Source organism: Cajanus cajan, chromosome 11 (genome assembly GCF_000230855.2).
Source record: "Cajanus cajan strain Asha chromosome 11, NIPB_CcT2T_4, whole genome shotgun sequence".
Classification (NCBI taxonomy): Eukaryota; Viridiplantae; Streptophyta; class Magnoliopsida; order Fabales; family Fabaceae; genus Cajanus; species Cajanus cajan.
Window position 1 is genome coordinate 24,263,715 of NC_138527.1, and position 20,359 is coordinate 24,284,073.

The window sequence follows — 20,359 nt, forward strand, 5'->3', positions numbered from 1 at the left end:
ATGCAACAACAAAATGCTTATTTTGCTCGGATGGACATTGATAGAGCTGCAGCTGGTGCAGCAAGGCCCACGGGATCACAGGAGAGCCGAGATCTTGCTGAGTTCCGAAAATGCCATCCTCCACAGTTCAAGGGAGATGCAGATCCGGAGGTGGCTGACCATTGGATCTGTGAACTTGAGAAGATCTTTACTGTGCTGGGATGTTCTCAGGAGAAGAGGTTGGCATATGCTGTTTACATGCTGGTAGGAGAGGCTGAGCATTGGTGGAGGGGTACTCACCATATGCTTACTGCCAAAGGAGTAGTTGTTGACTGGGAGTGCTTCAGGAGATTGTTCTTGGAAAAGTACTTCCCGGAGAGCGTGAGACACGCCAAGGAGGCTGAGTTCATGCGGTTGCACCAGGGTGGGATGATAGTTTCTAAGTATGCGATGAGATTCGAGCACCTGGCTCGTTTCTATTCGCAAGCTATATCTAAGGCCTGGAAATGCAGGAAATTTGTTGAGGGTCTAAAACATGAGTTGAGGAGGGTGGTGGTTCCTATGGCCATCATTGAGTTTCCGCCCTTAGTGGAGAAGGCGAAGGTTGTTGAGAGGTTGGAAGGTGGCAACCGTGTGACTAGAGTTGCTGAGGGACCAGCTGGGTCCAAGAAGGGAGGAAATCAGAGGAAGCCATATGATAGGCCCCAACCACAGCAAGGGGGTCCTGTCATTAGGCAACCTTCTGATGCTGCTAGAGGAAGGAGACAGGGTGGAAGTGCCACTCTCAGATGTTACAGGTGTGCTAGACCCTATTTTATCAAGGATTGTCCTCACACGGAGAGCCAGTGCTTCAGGTGCCATTAGATGGGTCATGAGTCGTTCAACTGTCCTACCCGAAACGGACCAGAGAGGGGCGATGCTCAGAGGAGTGGTGCTCAGAGAGGTGATGCCTAGAGGGGTGACAGACCCACTACAGCTGGTAGGGTGTTCGCCTTGACGGGTGTCGAGGCTTCGACTTCTTCTGATCTTGTGAAGGGGAAGGGAAAAGCTGTTGGTAAGGATGTGATGTTTTTATTTGATTCTGGAGCTTCTCACTCCTTTATCTCTTATGCTTGTGCTGCTATGCTGGGTGTTCCGGTGCGTGATTTGGGGTTGAGACTGCTAGTGTCGACGCCCGCTTCTGCTTCAGTAGTTGCTTTAGAGTTGTGTGCTGGCTGTTCTATTGTTGTGAATGGAAATAGGTATAAGGTGAACTTGATCTGTTTGCCTTTGGTTGATATTGACATAATCTTAGGGATGGATTGGTTGTCTGCCAATCGCATCCTTATAGATTGTGCCAATAGGTAGTTGATCTTTCCTTAGGTGGAGGAGGAGCTGTTGATTTCAGCTGGCCAAGCTGAATCATTGCTGAGGAATGGAGCAGAGTGTTGTCATCTGCTTGCCGCCATGAGTGTGGAGACCGAGAGGGTCATTGCTGAGATAGATGTGGTGAGGGATTTTGCTGAGGTGTTCCCTGATGAAGTGCCTGGGTTGCCTTCTGTTAGGGAGATGGAGTTTAGCATTGACTTGGTTCTAGGTGCGGGACCAGTGTCGGTGGCTCCCTATAGGATGGCTCCTGCTAAACTGGTTGAACTAAAGGGTCAATTGGAGGACCTGTTGGAGAAGCAGTTTGTGCAGCCGAGTGTATCACCGTGGGGTGCTCCCGTGTTGTTGGTTAAGAAGAAGGATGGAGGTAGTCGACTTTGTGTGGATTACCGACAGTTGAATAAGTTGACCATTAAGAACAAATATCCACTTCCCCGGATAGATGACTTAATGGATCAACTGAGGGGAGCTTCTGTATTTTCCAAGATTGACTTGAGGTCAGGCTATCACCAAATTAGGGTGAAGGAGGGTGACATACCTAAGACTGCTTTCAGGACTAGGTATGGTCACTATGAATATGTTGTGATGCCGTTTGGTGTGACCAACGCCCCTACAGTGTTCATGGATTACATGAACAGGATCTTTTAGCCTTTCTTGGATAAGTTTGTTGTGGTGTTCATTGATGACATCCTGATTTATTCAAGAACTCCGGAGGAGCATGGAGAGCACTTGAGGATGGTGCTGGAGATTTTGAAGGCGAAGCAGCTGTACGCTAAGCTTTCAAAATGTGAGTTCTGGTTGGATGAAGTGAAGTTCTTGGGCCATGTGATCTCAGCTGAGGGGATTGCTGTTGATCCGGCTAAGGTGGAGTCGGTGTTGTAGTGGGAGCGTCCAAGAACTGTCATTGATGTACAGAGCTTTGTGGGTTTGGCGGGTTACTATCGAAGGTTCATTGAGGGATTCTCCAAGATAGTAGCGCCTCTAACCTAGCTGACGAGGAAGGAGCAGCCATTCATTTGGACAGATGCCTGTGAGCGGAGTTTTGATGAGCTGAAGAGGAGGTTGACTACTTCTCATGTGCTGGTGTTTCCAGATTCTGGTGAGCCCTTTGATGTGTACTGTGATGCTTCTCACCAGGGTCTTGGGTGTGTGCTGATGCAAAACAGGAAAGTGGTAGCATATGCTTCAAGGAAATTGAAGAACCATGAGAGGAATTATCTCACTCATGACTTGGAGTTAGCAACTGTGGTGTTTGCCTTGAAGATATGGAGGCATTATTTGTATGGTGCTCGGTTCAGTGTCTTCAGTGATCACAAGAGTCTGAAGTACTTGTTTGATCAGAAGGAGCTGAACATGAGGCATAGACGGTGGATGAAATTTCTGAAGGATTATGATTTCCAGTTGATGTATCATCCTGGTAAGGCTAATGTTGTGGCGGATGCGCTGAGTAGGAAATCCATCCACGTGTCTAGTATGATGGTGAGAGAGCTGGAGCTGGTTGAGGAGTTCAGAGATCTGAATCTCTGTGTGGAGTTAGCTCAAGATCACATTAGTTGTGGGATGACTACCATAACTAATGAGTTCTTGAGGCAGGTTGGACTTAAGCAATTGCAAGATGTTGAGCTGGTGAAACTTCTTAGTTTGCTGGGTACCGAGAAGGCCGTTAGTTTTGAGCTGGGAGAAGATGGAATCTTGAGGTTCAAGGGCAGAATTTGCCTACCTCAAGATGCTGAGCTGAAGAGAGCTGTGTTGGAGGAAGGCCACAAGAGTAGACTTAGCATACATCATGGTATGTCTAAGATGTACCAAGATCTCAAGAAGACTTTCTGGTGGTCTGGTATGAAGAGGGAGATAGCTGAATATGTGGCGGCCTGTCTGACATGTTAGAAGGCAAAGGTTGAGCATCAGAAGCCGAGTGGATTGATGCAGCAGATGGAGATTTCGGAATGGAAGTGGGATAGTATCACTATAGACTTCATTGTCGGGTTTCCTAGGTCGGCTAGGAATAGTGATTCTATCTAGGTGATTGTTGATCGGTTGACCAAGTGTGCACATTTCTTGCCTATCAACATCAAGTGGTCCTTGGAGAAGCTGACACAGTTGTATGTGAGGGAAATAGTATGGTTGCACGGGTGCCTTCCAGTATTATTTCAGACAGAGATCCGAGGTTCACTTCTAGATTTTGGCAGAGTCTACATCAAGCCTTAGACACGAAGTTGAAGCTGAGTTCTGCTTATCATCCGCAGACGGATGGTCAGTCAGAGAGGACAATCCAGTCCTTGGAGGATTTGCTGAGGGCTTGTGTGTTAGACCACTTAGGAAGTTGGGAGGAGGTCCTACCGCTGGTTGAGTTCACTTACAATAATAGCTTTCATGCTAGTATTGGGATGGCGCCGTTCGAAGCCTTGTATGGAAGGAGATGTAGGACTCCTCTGTGCTAGTATCAGGATGGTGAGTCAGTGGTGGTGGGACCGCTCATAGTAGGCAAAAATCTTATGTTGATAAAAGGCGAAAGCCTTTGGAGTTTGCCGAAGGGGAGCATGTGTTTTTGATGGTGACTCCGACTTCTGGTGTGGGTAGAGCACTGAGGAAAAGGAAGTTGACACCGAGCTTTGTTGGTCCCTATCAGATAATACAACGTGTGGGTCCGGTTGCTTATCGGTTGGCTTTGCCACCGCCTCTTTCAAACCTACACGATGTATTTCATGTATCCCAGTTGAGGAAATATGTTCATGACCCTAGTTATGTGGTGGAGCTAGATGATTTGCAAGTGAAGGAGAACCTGACGTTTGAGAAGTTGCAAGTAGCTGTGGTTGATCATAAGCTGAAGGAACTGAGGGGCAAGTCCATTGCTCTGGTAAAGGTGTTGTGGGATGCAGCTACTGGTGAGGCTACTTGGGAGGTTGAGCAGCAGTGCAGGGAGCGATATCCGTTTCTTTTCCCAAGTAAGTCTGTTTTCGGGGACGAAAACTCTTGTTATTGGGGAGGTTGTGAGACCCATGACTCTCTTCCCTCCCATTCAACTCTCACTCACTCCAACTCTCTCATTTCTCTTCTTCACGCTCCTTACTCTTGATCTTTCTTTTGGAACCTTAGGTGGTGCTACTGAGTAGGTGATTTAGAGTTCTTCTTCTCCGTCTCTTTTCCCTCCGTCCATTCTTTTCTCCTCCGTTGAGCCCTTCTCTTCCCGGAAGCTCGGATTCTTCTATCGAGGTAAGGGAAGCTAGGTTTTTCGTTGTTTTTGGATGAAACTGAGTGCTAGAAGCTCATTATCTGTCGGTATTGGTTGATTTTGGCTGAATGTTGGTGAAAAAAATGGATTTTTGGAGTTTGAGGGTTTTGGATGAAAATTTGGGTTTTCTTGATTTAATGGTTACATGTTGAAAATGAAGGGATTTTCATGATGTTTGGTGAAAATGTAGTACTTTGGGCCGATTGCATGTGGATTTTCCTGGTTATTTTGCAGGGTTTGAAGAGATTTTTCGAACTTAGTGAGTTGCTGCTGGGTATCACGCCGGGCGCAGTTCTTCGCGTCGGACGCGTGACCATCAGAGGGCTTCATTGGGCAAGCACGCTGGGCGCAGTGGTGTATGCGTCGGGCGAGCTTGAGAATGTGAGCCTCTGGATGGCCCACGCCGGGCATGGTGAGAGGGCGCTGGGCGTGATATCAGTAGATTACTCAAGTTTTATGGTTCTGATGTGGCGCCGGGCGGGACTTTGTCACGCCGGGCGAGGAGACTCCTTGGGAGTCTCTGCCATAGGTGGTGCCAGGCTCAATTTATATTGCGCCAGGCGTGAGACCCTGGGAAGGTCTCTGCTTACTTTGCGCCAAGCGCAGGTTGTCACGCCGGGCTTATGAGACCTTGTGAGGTCTCTGCCTCCTATCATGCCGGGTGCAATATGAATTGCGTCGGGCGCGATGATCCTTGGTATTCTCTGGTTGTGCCACGCGGGGCGCGACCATGAGTGCACTGGGCACGGATGATGATGTTGAATTATGCTGAAATTGCTGATAAATGTTATTTTATGCTGAGTTGAGTTGTAATTGATGAATATGCTGTGCCGATTAGATGATAATGCTAAAATATGATGATAAGCTGTAATAGATGTATATTGATGTGCTGAGCTGTGCTGTAAGCCGTTATAGTTGTATTTGATGATATTGTTGTGCTGAGCTATTATTAGCCACTATTGTGGTGCTACTGTAGCCGTTATGTCGGTTCTATTATTAGCCACTATTGTGGTACTATAGCCGCTATGTCAGTGCTGTTATTAGTCACTATTGTGGTGCTGTTGTAGCCGCTATGTCAGGTTGTTATTAGCCACTATTGTGGTACTGTAGTCGCTATGTCGGTTGATGTGCTTACACTTAGAATGCACATGGATGCTTCTAGTCTTCACGGATGTCCTTGGAAGAAGCTTCAAGGATGGAGGTCCACGAAGACTCAAGGTGACCTAAGCTTGCACACAAGCTAAGTCCAAAGAAGAATGGTGACCTAGCTCTACAAAGAGAAGCACTCAAGGAGGGTAGAGTAGGGAACCAAGGTGACTTCGGAGGGATGAATTTCAAGATAGAAAATCTCATCAATATAATCCAAAGTAGCTACAAGTCTCGGCCATATAGAATATATAGGGAAAATTAGGTCAAAGTGAACCATGGGTTAGCCTAAGGTTAAGTGAAACCATGGTATGGTTACTTAACCTTAGGCGCCCAAAATTTGAATTCAAAATTCAAATTTTGGGAGCCAAACCCAGAACCTACCATGTGCACCTCATTTGGAATGTGATTTGCCTTCCATTTGAGTTGTATTTCGGTCACACCATGTGCATGTGTGCACATGGCCGAAATGCATATCAAATGCAAAGCTAATTACATTCTAATGACAATTCACATGCAACCTTAATTAACCCTAATTTCAAATGACCTTCAAATGAAAATCCTAATCTAAGTGGCCGAAAATACAAGGCCCAAAAAAGGAATACAAGGCACCAAGGCCCAATCCTATACTAACCCTAATCTAATGGGCTTGAGACAAAGCCCAACAAAATAAAGTGATGGGCCTTTCTTGGGGTTGGGCCCACTCTTCATGCATCCTTCTTGCCATAGCCCTAGTAGTTGGGCCCTTAGCCCATGGGCTTCCTCCATCATCCCCTCCCTCTTGAAGAAGATTTGTCCTCGAATCCAAGGAGTCCTCCTCTTGGGTAGCCAGTCCTGTAAAGAGAGATAAATCAGAAACATTAAAGCTAGGACTAACACCATACTCAGAAGGGAGATCTAGGACATAGGCATTATTATTGATCTTCCTAAGGACTTGAAAGGGTCCATCTCCTCTAGGACTAAGTTTTGACTTTCTTTTGGAAGGAAACCTATCCTTCCTAAGGTGGAGCCAAACCCAGTCACCTTCCCTGAAGACTTCTTCCTTTCTACCCTTATTATTGTATTTTTGGTATTTTTCTGTTTGGAATTGAATATGATCTCTAACCCTCTCATGTAATTTCTTGACAAACTAAGCCCTAGATGTGCCTTCTTTATGAATAAAGGAAGCAACATCGGGTAAGGGTAGTAAATCCAAAGGGGTAAGAGGATTGAAACCATAGACAATCTCAAAAGGAGACATCTTAGTGGTCTTGTGAACCACTCTATTATAGGCAAACTCCACATGAGGGAGATAGTCATCCCATGACTTTTTTATTGCCTTTGAGGATTGCCCTAAACATAGTCCCTAGAGACCTATTCACTACCTCAGTTTTCCCATCAGTTTGGGGATGACATGTGGTAGAAAATAGAAGTTTAGTTCCTAGCCTTGCCCAAAGAGTTTTCCAAAAATGGCTAAGAAACTTAACATCTCTATCTGAGACTATAGTTTTGGGTAACCCATGTAGTCTCACTATTTCTTGAAAGAATAATTTAGCAATGTGACTTGCATCATCCACTTTGTGGCATGGAATAAAATGTGCCATTTTGCTAAAACGGTCCACAACCACAAAGATGGAATCCTTTCCTCTTTGGGTTCTAGGTAACCCAAGGATAAAATTCATGGAAATGTCTACCCAAGGAAAAGAGGATATAGGCAAGGGGGTGTATAGCCCATGAGGTTTGGTGGTAGACTTTGCTTGTAAACAAGAAATGCAACTACTACAAAACCTTTGGACATCTCTTTTCATATCAGGCCAAAAGAATTTCTCTCTCAAAAGTGAAAGAGTTTTCTCAATTCCAAAATGCCCCATGAGCCCACCCTCATGGCTCTCCTTAACCAAGAGTTTCCTAATAGATCCTTGGGGTATACAAAGTTTGTTTTCTTTAAAAAGATACCCCTCAGAAATAGAGTACCCTTGATAAGGTTTTTGAATACATAAGGAATAAAAGTTAGCAAAATCAAGGTCTTTCTCATACAACTCCTTGATGTCATCAAACCCTAGTATTTGAGAACCTAGGGTGTTCAATAAAACATGTCTTCTTGACAAAGCATCAGCTACTACATTTGTAGAGCCCTTTTTATATTTGATGGCATAAGGAAATTGCTTAAGGTACTCAACCCATTTTGCATGCCTTTTTTTTAATTTATGTTGACCCTTCAAGTATTTAAGTGATTCATGATCACTATGGATAACAAATTCCTTGGTCACAAGGTAATGTTCCCAAGTTTGAAGGGCACGAACTAAAGCATATAACTCCTTGTCATAGGTAGGTAGTTCAAGGCAGCCCCATGAAGTTTTTCACTGAAATAAGCTATGGGGTGACCACCTTGTAACAACACAGTTCCTATGCCAAGCCCTAAAGCATCACATTCTAGCTCAAAAGTTTTAGAAAAATCAGGCAAAGCTAGAACAGGTGCTTGAGTAAGTTTATGCTTAAGTTCTTGAAAAGCTAAGTTATGTTTTTCTTGCCACCCAAATACCACATCCTTCTTCACCAACTCATTGAGAGGTGAAGCTAATGTAGAGAAGTTAGGAACAAATATTCGATAAAAGCTTGCCAAACCATGGAAACTCCTAACTTCACTAACATTAGTAGGAATAGGCCATTCTTGGATGGCTTCGATTTTCTAGGGGTCCACATGAACCCCATTTTTGCTTACCACAAACCCTAAGAAAATAACATTATCCACACAAAAAGTGCACTTGTCTACATTGGCAAACAAGTGATTGTCTCTAAGAACAAGTAATACTTGTCTTAGGTGATCCACATGATCACTTAGACTTTTGCTATATATTAAAATATCATCAAAATAAACAACTACAAATCTACCAACGCAATCCCTTAAGGTATGATTCATTAGCCTCATGAATGTGCTAGGTTAGTCTTAAAAGCAGTTTTCCACTCATCACCTTCCTTGATTCTAATTTGGTGATATCCACTTTTAAGATCTATTTTGGAAAATACGGATGACCCATGCAATTCATCAAGCATGTCATCAAGCCTAGGGATTGGGTGCCTATATTTTATGGTGATGTTGTTGATGGCTCTACAGTCACAACACATCCTCCATTTTCTATATTTCTTTGGCACCAAGATAACTGGTACAGCACAAGGGCTTAGACTCTTTTGAATCCAACCCTTCTCCAACAACTCTTGTACTTTCTTCTCTATCTCTTTAGTTTCTTGTGGGTTAGTCCTATAGGCTGGCCTATTTGGAAGACTAGCCCCAGGCACAAGATCTATTTGATGCTCTATTCCCCTAAAAGGTGGAAGTCCAATGGGGCCTTCACTAGGGAATACATCACCAAATTCTTTTAAAAGATGTTTCACCTCAAGAGGTAGAGAAGTTTCCAAAGAAGATGTGGCAGTGCAAGTTAGTGTTCCTCTACACATGAGGATATGAGAAGATGGTTCAATAAAGAGAGAAGTTTTGTGTAAAGGTTTTGATTTAAAACTCTCTTCTTGAACTATCTCTAGAGAGGGAACACTAGTCTCTCTTGAATCCTCTTTTTCATCAATTTTTATAAGTTTTTTTTTAACTTTTTTTTGTTTCCCTTTTTCTTGCTCACGTTTGGCCTTCATTTGTACTTGATCTTCTATCACTTTTGAAGGTAATAAAGGATGAAGCAAAAACTTTTTACCCATATGTATGAAAGTTATTTTATTAGTTAGGCCATCATGATGAGTTTGTTTATCAAATTTCCATGGCCTACCTAATAAAATATGACAAGCTTCCATGGGAACTACATCACATTTAACTTTATCTTGATAGTTCCCAATAGAAAACTCTACTTCCACTTGTTGGTTGACTGCCATATCCCCATCATCATTAAGCCAATGAAGTTGTAAGGTTTGGGATGGGATGTAGTAGTCAAGCCCAACTTCTCAACCATCCTAGTGCTACAACAATTGCACCAATATCCACTATCCACTATGAGAGAACAAGCCTTGTTTGAAATGTTACATCTTGTATGAAAGATGTTCTCTCTTTGGGATTGTGTATCACTAGGTTGGTTATTGAGGACTCTTCTCATCATAAGAAGTTCCCCATTATAAGGATAAGTGACCTCACATGACTCTCCCTCACTTGCTTCTTCTTCATCCTCACTTGAAGATGGAGAAGTAGTAGCTTCATCTTGGCTACTATAAATGTCTTGGCCCCTTAAAATCATCACTTTCTTGTTAGGGCATTGAGAAGCAATGTGGCCTCTCCCAAGACACTTAAAGCACTTAATATCACTAGACTTAGTGCTAGTGTGTGAGGTGTTTATTTTTTTGTCTTTTTCTTTTTCTTTACCCTTGTCTAGATTTTTGGAGGGAAAAGTATTTTTCTTTTCAAAATCATTTTTCTTACCCTCCCTCTTGTAGTCAACCTTAGAGAAAGAAGATAAGTATGAGCTTGTTTTAAAACCTTTTCTCAAATTTTGTTGTTCAACCTTTAGACAAAGTTGAACCAAATCATTCAAATCCCTATAAGGGAGAAGCTCAATCTTATCTCTTATCTCAAATGTTAAACCACTCAAAAACCTAGCAATGGTAATATTTTCCTCCTCCCTAATACCAACCCTCATTAAGTATAACTCCATCGTTTGTCTATACTCTTCCACAGTCATATTTTTTTGATGGAGTCTTTGGAGCTTGTTGATAAGCTCCCTAGTGTAGTAAGAGGGAATATGCCTCCTCCTCAAGGCACTCCTTAATTCATTCCAATATTGAATTGGAGGATCATTATGGAGATGCCTATCTCTAACAAGAGAGGTCCACCAATACATGGCATGACCTTGAAAGCTTAGAGTGGCTAGGGAGACTTTCCTTTCTTCACTCACTTGGTGGCAAGTGAAGATTTGTTCCACCTTCATCTCCCAATCTAGGTACCCCTCCACATCATCTTTTCCATGAAAATAGGGAAGATCTACCCTAGGTTCCCTTGACTTGGGGGTCCTATGGACTCTTCTAGGAGGTTGTTGATAATGATCTCCTAATGCTAGGCTACCATCATGCATTGACTCTCCTAAGGTGGAACTATTGGCGTATGAGCTATGTCTACTATATGATGTTTCTTTTTTTTCTTTTTCCTTTAATAGACGAATTTCTTCCTCCATAAGAGCTATTTGAGCTTCTCTTTCAAATTTATCTCTAATTCTTTGTTGTGATTCTTGCTCTTTCCATAGCTTTAATGATCTTAATTCACGTGATAACTTAGCAAGGTCATTGTTATCACTTGAATTAGTATCACTATGAGGAGTAGAAAATTCTTCCATTATAGGTGAAAGATTTCTTTTTATGAAAGAAGTTTGAAAAGCAATTTTTATGCAAGGTTAAGACTAAGTACTTGGAGGATTAAGTATACAAATTGAACTTTGGAGGGAGGTGAGCTACTAAGAGCCACTTAAAAACCAAGCCTCTTCAAGTAAAAATTACTAATCCCCTTTGTAGTTAATCTCTACCAAATTCTTTTCAATGAAAATTTATTTTTGATGTTTTATGAACTATGTTATACTAGACGTATGAAAGCAATTAAAACAAGTATCAAGCAAGAATTTAAACTACCTAAACGTGTCCTAGGGTGAGAGCTTGAGAGATACCAAAGATCAATCAAGGACCACTCCCACCAAGTACTAACGAAAATTGTAAACCTAAGGAGAGATGGTTGTGTACCAAAGACACTCCCAAGACACTCCTTTAAATGGCCAAATACAAGGTATGAACAAAGCTAAAACAGCAAAGAACAAGTGGCTTAAAAGAATTAAGAAAACAGCCACCAAGAATTAGTGATGGATTAGAGACCGAATTTGCAACAAAAATTTCAAACTAGTAAGGAAAAATTGGTCTCTAAAATCCGTCACTAATACTTATATATATATATATATTTTTTTTTTAAAAAAAATTCAAGTACAAATACAAATTGAATTTCCAAGATGCTTCACGGTTGATCCAGTCCAGCCACCACAATTTTCAGCCAAGAGTGTTTATGGTGTTTGTGTTTGAAGTAGCCAAATCCGAGAGCCACCTATGTCCTTTCCTCCTCCTTTCCTTAGGCTTCTTTTGATGACCCTTGTAGAACTAGCTTCTAGGAAGATAGGCTAGGTCAAACTTAGGCCACACTTTGAGTTTAATCAAGTATAAGAGCAGCAAAGAGTATTGAAGAAGTAGGGAAGACAAGAATAGATTAGGAGATGACAAGTTTAGATGACACAAACATGTAGATGACTAGAACAAGAAGGAATTAACCTAGGATTAGTTCTAGAATGGATGCACAAAACCAAAACACTCAAAGATAAGTGAGCTGAAAATATTATGAGTCAAGAACAAATTCAAGCCGAGAAGAACAAATGAAAATTCAAACTCCTTAATTGGCTTTTGCTTTTCAAATTTAGGTTTAGCACTTTTTTTTTAATCACTTTTGTTTTGAATTTCTTTTGATCTTTCTTCTAATTTTTTTTTTAATCTTTAGGAGTTTCCTTTTACTATAAAGTTTTATGTCTCATATAAGTCTCGGTCACCTTAGGAACACAAAAATCGGATTCAAAAATGAAGTGCCAAATGATAAGCAAATAAGGTTCAAATTCAAGTCAAATGAGTCATGCTTTTAATGCTTGTGAATTTAGAAGGCACATGTACGGTTTTAGGCTCCACAATTCAAATTTGAATTTGAATTACAAACACAATTTCCAGCACTCCTTTAAGCAACAAAGATCAAAACACTCACAGATTGAAGAATTTTTTTTAGGACATTTTCAAATTTTGGAAACCTAATTTTTTTTAAGAAAACTACTAATGATCTAATAGTAGTTCATGAACTCAAACAAAACAAAAATTATGAGCATATACCAAAGGTTATGGATCTCGGCCAAATCCAGAAAAATACTTTTAAGATGCAAATAAAAGAAAATCAAATCGGATCAACAAGCATAGCTAGGAATGATAAACACAAAAAGAACTACACATGACTACTAGACATAGATTCAAAATAAAATGGACTCAAACAAGCAATGACCGAATAAAATTTCAATTATGACTCAAAGAAAACAAAAAGATCATAGGCAGAATTTTCCTAATAGGCAAAAGAGAATGGAGCATGATTCATGGAAGCATATAGTCATAAAGCATAAATGAATCATTCAAGCACATGATACTAGATCCATCAAATTTTAAGACAAAAATTAGATCTATGAAAGAGTAAACTCTAAGTGACAAAGAATCAAAAACAAGATGAACAAAAGATGAGAATTAACCACGGATCACAACTTCAAAAGACAAGGAAATGACTTATCTCTTGAAGAACTGAATGCTCTTGATACCACTTGACGTGCTTCCACTTGGAATGCACATGGATGCTTCTAGTCTTCACGGATGTCCTTGGAAGAAGCTTCAAGGATGGAGGTCCACGAAGACTCAAGGTGACCTAAGCTTGCACACAAGCTAAGTCCAAAGAAGAATGGTGACCTAGCTCTACAAAGAGAAGCACTCAAGGAGGGTAGAGTAGGGAACCAAGGTGACTTCGGAGGGATGAATTTCAAGATAGAAAATCTCATCAATATAATCCAAAGTAGCTACAAGTCTCGGCCATATAGAATATATAAGGAAAATTAGGTCAAAGTGAACCATGGGTTAGCCTAAGGTTAAGTGAAACCATGGTATGGTTACTTAACCTTAGGCGCCCAAAATTTGAATTCAAAATTCAAATTTTGGGAGCCAAACCCGGAACCTACCATGTGCACCTCATTTGGAATGTGATTTGCCTTCCATTTGAGTTGCATTTCGGTCACACCATGTGCATGTGTGCACATGGCTGAAATGCATATCAAATGTAAAGCTAATTACATTCTAATGACAATTCACATGCAACCTTAATTAACCCTAATTTCAAATGACCTTCAAATGAAAATCCTAATCTAAGTGGCTGAAAATACAAGGCCCAAAAAAGGAATACAAGGCACCAAGTCCCAATCCTATACTAACCCTAATCTAATGGGCTTGAGACAAAGCCCAACAAAATAAAGTGATGGGCCTTTCTTGGGGTTGGGCCCACTCTTCATGCATCCTTCTTGCCATAGCCCTAGTAGTTGGGCCCTTGGCCCATGGGCTTCCTCCATCATCGGTGCTGTTATTAGCCACTATTGTGGTGCTGCTGTAACCGCTATGTCGGTGCTGTTATTAGCCACTATTGTGGTGTTGTTATAGCCGCTAATTCGGTGCTGTTATTACTGAATGCTGTGATATCTTTAAGCCGATTTTGGTTGAGCTGGTTGATGTGCTGATAGCTGCAGCTGTTTTCCATTCACATATTTATATATGTATGTTGTTTCTTTTCACTAGCTTACCCTTTGTTGTTTCCATGCGGTTTGGACTGCGATGATCATACTATGTATGGGAGCAAGGCAGGGTTAGGTTGGTGTTTTGCTGAAGAAGGTCTGCAGCTGGCAGATGAAGTTTATTCTTTTGATGTATTAGCTACTTAGTTAGCAATTGATGGATGTATTTTGTTTGTACACTCTAACTCTAGCCGGAATGGGACCTTGTATATATATATATATATTCTAGATCCTATATTTATATACTTGTTCTTTCTGTCTGGTGTTTTCGGTGTGTTGTGCTGTGTGTAGTGACCAGTCGGGTTGTTACACTTAGGAACTGAATTTAATTAAAATATTAGTTATAAAAAATAATAAATAACACAAATTTTTTTTTTGCAAAAACTTAAAAAATGTAACATATATACGTCGTACATCTTGTGGTTGTAAACAAATTGTTTTTTAATAAAATGTTGACACAAACGGTCTTATAATTTGTAGAGATACACACTAATAAAATTTCAGTAAATGTTAACAAAAATTCATGAAACATATAATAATACAATATTAAAGCATGATAATTCTAAAAATAAATAAATAAGATCACATTACAATTCAGTTGTATATGTAGTTACTAAAGCATGAAAACAACATTACCACTATTTAATTAAGAAAACATAAGATAATGATGACTTTAGTAATATTAGTCCATATAGTTTATCACGCTTGACCATTAAATTAGTTGTCTATAAATTGATTTAATAGATGATGCAGTGATAATTTTGAAAGTATATTAACATTTTTTTAAATCGGTTAAGCAGTTAACCAATAATCTAGAAAGATAAATTTTTAGAATATCAGTTGAATTATAATCAATTTAGTATATACACCATTCTTAATTTGTTAATTGTTTAATCAATTTAGAATATTATATACAAAATTAATTTATTTTTATCCGACTTTAATAACTCTTTTATCCCCACGCTTCACCTCGAAGACTTGCATCCTTCGCTTAACATCTATTGAGGTGAGGATCATCATAAATGATGATAATGTTGGTGACTAGGCAAAAGCTTTGTGATGTATTATGCATCAAACTTTAATAGGATGTCACATTGAATATTCACTACAAGAAAAATGATTTATGCCTACACACAGAAAATGTCAATAAAAATATAAATTCCATAAGTAAAGGTATCATGGACTTTGACCTATAGACATTGAAGTTGTCAATTTTGAGGGGGCATATAGCTACAACTAATAGTCTATCACTATAAGTTTTACCTACAGACATAATTTTACCTACAGCTACATTTGACTATCACTATAAGAGCTACCTACAATTTGCAATATGCGTGGGTAAAAGTCATTGACTTATATTTACACTCCCTACTATAGGTAAACACCATTAAGTTGTACTTACATGTTATGACTGTAGGTAAAAGTCATTAACTTATTCTTACATGCTCTGACTATAGGTAAAAGTATTTTTTATTTTATTTATTTATTTATTATTATTATTATTATTATTGTACCTATAAATAAATAAATATATATATATATATATATATATATATATATATAATATCTCTTATAGAGAATATGTGTACTCTATATGAAGTGTAGTTCAAATTTTATTATTATCTTGTATACAAAAAATGACATTAAAGTATAAAAAAAAGTCAAATTTCATTAACTGATATATTGATATATTTAATTTAATATTTTGTTCTTGCTAAATTTCATTAAATAATAAAAACTATATATACAAAACATAAAAAAAAAAGGAAAAGATAAGTAGATGACTTGACAAAAGTTGTTTTTTGATCTATATTAAAATAACATGAAAATTTTTACTTATTCACATACTAGTCTAATATGGAGATTCTATATCAGTGTCAACAACCAGTAATTGTTATCATGTTATTATAAACATCATGTTTGTATTATATTTCAAGTATCATTGTTCATAGAGCTAGACATATAAGTATCCAAACTATGTTATAAAAATGACAAATTCATGATGTTAAAGTTGCTAATTAGAAATAAAAAAGGAAAATATATTGCATTGATAAATGTCATCCTGTAAGTATTGCCATCTATGTTGATCAACTACATGTAAATCCTTCACCAATCCTAAAAAAAATATGAAAGATATCAATTTTACAACACTAAGATAATTATCATCATCATGTATTATGCCATTAAATTATGCATTTTAATTACTAAAACACATAAGAAAACAAATAGTTATCTGATAGCAGAAACAAAGACACAGACACATTATTTTGCATAGTCCAAATGGGAAGGTAATAAGAACCTAAGGAAAATCACACCACAAAAGCTAATTGTTGTATTTGGAGAGTCCAAGATTATATAAACCCCACACTAGATTTCATACTTCCAGTGTACGACTTAATCTAATTCCTTGCAGTTCAATCCTAACATCACAACACACTCAGCAGCTGCATGGCACCCATGCGGGATAATTGTGTGCCAATCCCTTGACTAGTCCTAAACAAACATTGCAATGCTGGTAATACCACCTGCACCACTCGTTTTTAGATGAGAGACATAGTAGAAGGCTCTAATACCAATTGATTAGAACCTTAAGAGAGCCCAAGGACATTTAAACCCCACACTAATCCCATACTACCATAATGCTAGACTCAAATCCTATACCTTGTAATTACATGCTAAAAACATATTCTTGATATCAAGCAAATAAAGTGGCCAATGACAAATAACAGTCATAAACAAGAATAGTTGAACATATGTCATTTTAGCCAGAGTGGAACATATATTTATTTCATACATACAAGGACAATTACACATAATTACAAGAATATATTGTTATTCTAACTAACAGAAATATAATTATACCCTATTTATAATATTACTATAATTACATTATTTCAACAGGCATAATCATACAAAATAATTACCCATATTAAAAAAGTAATCAATGGTTACATTACATTATATCCCAATGTTTATATATATATATATATATATATATATATATATATATATAGATATATATAAGCCTTCTATTCATCCAATCACACATAATATTATAATAACATAAAAGAAAAAAAAATATTGTTGTCAATATGAAGTATAAAAAATTTAATTATTTGAATTTCAATTAACTCACCTATATCAACTTTTCTCATTTGGGTCTCTTGTAATTTGATGATTTTCACTAATAGAATCATTTGAAACATTTGTAGGTACCTAAATGAGAAAAAGTTTTTTAATTTATAAAAAGCTATATCATTTGAGTTATTAAATAAATTGCATTATAAAAACTCATACCTCTTCACCTACAACTTGTAAAACTTGATTAATATGTGGATCATCTACAAACCGTGATTGAAGGACAACAACAAGATTTCCAAGCAAATTCTCTAATTTTTGAATTCTATTGTCTATGGTAGAGTTTTGGTATGAACTTGCATGTCGTGGAAGCTTTCCAAGACAACGCACTCGTCCTCTTTTTTCAGGTCCTTTATTCACTTTGACATGGCACGAGGATAACTATTTTCCGTACACAATTTTTTCTAAAGTCATTTTATATTTATAATTATTTTTAAATCACAATTCTATTCTATCATTATTTTCTCTTTCTTTTTTTATACATTAATTAATTTTTAAAAATTAATTATTTAATTCTTATTTTAATTACATATTTTGTATTGATATTGATTTTTTATGAAATTAATTAGTCTTATATATAATTATTTATTTTTTTTACATGGATTTTTATTTATATTAAATAATTTTAGGTATAAATTTTGTAAATTTTTTACCTACCTAAAATAGTAGTAGGCATAAGTCTTTGAAGGCTTTTACCTACATTGACAATTTGTTGGTAGAAGAACTTTAAGTTGTATTGAGTTTTGCCTACACCAAACAAAAGTGGATATAGATTTTTGAGTTATACCTACATTAAACATTTGTAGGTAATTTTTTTTTTTAGTTTTACCTACACTAATTCAGGTCTATAGGTAAAAGTGTCTTTAGGCATAGGTTATTTTTTTGTAGTGATTCTTAGATTATGATCTTGATTTGTTAGAGTTATTTATTATGTTTGTGGATCATGCACATACTTTTGGATTTGTAGTAGTTTCATATTAACCATGAAGTTATTTTTTCAAATCTCATATTTCTTTTATTTAAGTATTTGTTTTCAAGTTTGAACAAATGTGGGTTCCTCTTTCCTTAAAGGTGATTTGCAAATAATTTTTCCTTTATGTTAAAGTTTCTTCAAATCAATCAAAGATTTATTATTATTTATTTATGAGTGTTGGTGAGAGTGTCACAAGAGGGGACACTTTGAGGATGAGATATCATTCATCTCTAGGAAGATCCACTCTTTGCTAAAGAATAAGAGGTGAAAATGTTGGAAGCATTTCAACAAAAGGTTCTCCAAGAAGACAAAGGACAAGGCTCTAGTTACTTGCTACAAATGCAAGAAACTAAGTCACTTCAAGTCTAAGTGTTCTAATCTTGAGAAGGAGAAAAAAGAAAAACCAACCTAGTCAAAGAAGAAGAAGAAAAAGTTCTTATAGTAACATAGGGGGATTTGGACCTCTCATCATTTGATGAAGAAGCAAACAAAGAGGCTAATCTATGTCTCATGGTAGATGAAGAATAGGCTGCAAGCTCTAGAGAAAAGCAAGAAGATAAGAAAGTGGTAAATCTTACAAACTTTTTACTTGTAGAACAAGCTTATCATGAACTATTTATTGCATCCTCAAAGAAATCTACCTAGGAAGAATCACTTGATGAAATAGATAAATTAAAAAAAGAAGTTGATTCCCTTATGATAAACTTGTCCAAATTTGTCCAAGGTACTAAAAACCTAGATAAGATCTTGAGATATAAGAGGAATTTCCATGACTAATCTAATCATGGATATAAATGCAAGAAGTATATGTTTATGACAAATTTGTAACAATCTACTACTTTTGTGGAAGGATTAGGCATGTTACATCCAAGTGCAAACACTTTACCAAAGAAAGACCACTTAACGACTCTAAAACTAATGATAAAGGACCCAAGTCCATTTTGGTACTTAAAGAGAAAATTGTTCATGCATGTTATAAATCTCCTTGATAGTATGAAAAATAGTCTAGTCATGGTACCTGGACTGTGGATGCTCCCATCACAAGAATGAAGAAAATTATTTGTTCAAAAGCCTAAGGTCAAAGAGTGGTGGTCAAGTAACTTTTGGAGGAAATTAGCAAGGCAAAATACTAGGGATATATGGGTAAGACAAGTATATCATCTTCCCTTTCTATTGATGTGGAAGAACATATGCATAAAGTTTTGATGATGCCAAAGTGTTGAAGAAAATAAAAAAGTCAAGTTAAAGCAAGTTGATCAAGAAGCAAGATCTCAAGAAATAATTAGATAAGTCTTGACTACTTAGCTTGATATGTAAAATAAACTTTTAAAAATTGCAAATTTTACTTGGCCATAAAATAAGGATTTCAAGAAAATCTAAATTTAGTCTTTTTGAATATAAGAATAAGTTTTTGAAAAAGAAGGTAAAAAGAGTGTTCAAAAAGATTTTACAAAAATATTTTTGACTGAAAATTAGAAGTTTCCTATAATTAAAAGTTTGTGTAACAAATATAAGAATATTTGTCTGGTAATCGATTACCAGCTAATGTAATCGATTACCAGCGTAAAGAAACTTCAAATTCAAATTTTGAATACAAAATGTGTTCTAGTAATCGATTACAACTAGTAATCGATTACCAGAAGAGAGAACTTCAAAAATTTGAATTTAAAAGATACAAAGTTTCAAATTTTTTGAACTTAAAACCGTTATAATCGATTACCAAGTCTTGTAATCGATTACCAGAGTATCTTTTCTGAAAAATTATAAAGAGTTACAACTCTTCATGAAAAGACACAACCTAAGAAATACTTGTCTATAAATACCTATAATTTTTCAAAAGAAGGTTGATATAACACTATTTATCAAAAGAAAAATGAATGACATTCTTTTAGTACAAATCTATGTTGATGATATTAGTTTTGGAGCTACTAATGACTACTTGTGCAAGGAATTTTCAAATGATATGCAAAGAGAATTTGAAATGTCCATGATGGGAGAACTAAATTTTTTTCTTAGACTACAAGTAAGGCAAACCAAAACTAGAATTTTTATAAATCAAAGCAAATACTGTAAAGATTTGCTCAAAAGATTTGGAATGGAGAATACCAAACCAATGGCAAAACCAATGAGCACTTCTTACTACCTAGACAAAGATGAAGATGGAAAATC

At 37.3% G+C, this 20,359-nt stretch overlaps 1 protein-coding gene across 1 annotated transcript; it reads left to right on the top strand.

Annotated features, from left to right (window-relative positions):
* Nucleotides 1–1,379, top strand: LOC145953458 (uncharacterized). The gene is made up of 3 exons (XM_083067417.1): nt 1–833; nt 945–1,227; nt 1,323–1,379. Exons 1-3 carry the CDS (start codon nt 1–3, stop codon nt 1,377–1,379), a joined length of 1,173 nt encoding a protein of 390 aa, XP_082923543.1.
* The last annotated feature ends 18,980 nt before the right edge of the window (nt 1,380–20,359 follow it).

Bases quoted from the DNA above. Each gene is read 5' to 3' on its own strand.
- LOC145953458 (XM_083067417.1), top strand. From the start codon at position 1: ATGCAACAACAAAATGCTTATTTTGCTCGGATGGACATTGATAGAGCT. The intron at 834-944 runs GTGCCATTAGAT...GAGGGGTGACAG, and splicing joins ACGGAGAGCCAGTGCTTCAG to ACCCACTACAGCTGGTAGGG. The intron at 1,228-1,322 runs GTGAACTTGATC...TTGTGCCAATAG, and splicing joins TGAATGGAAATAGGTATAAG to GTAGTTGATCTTTCCTTAGG.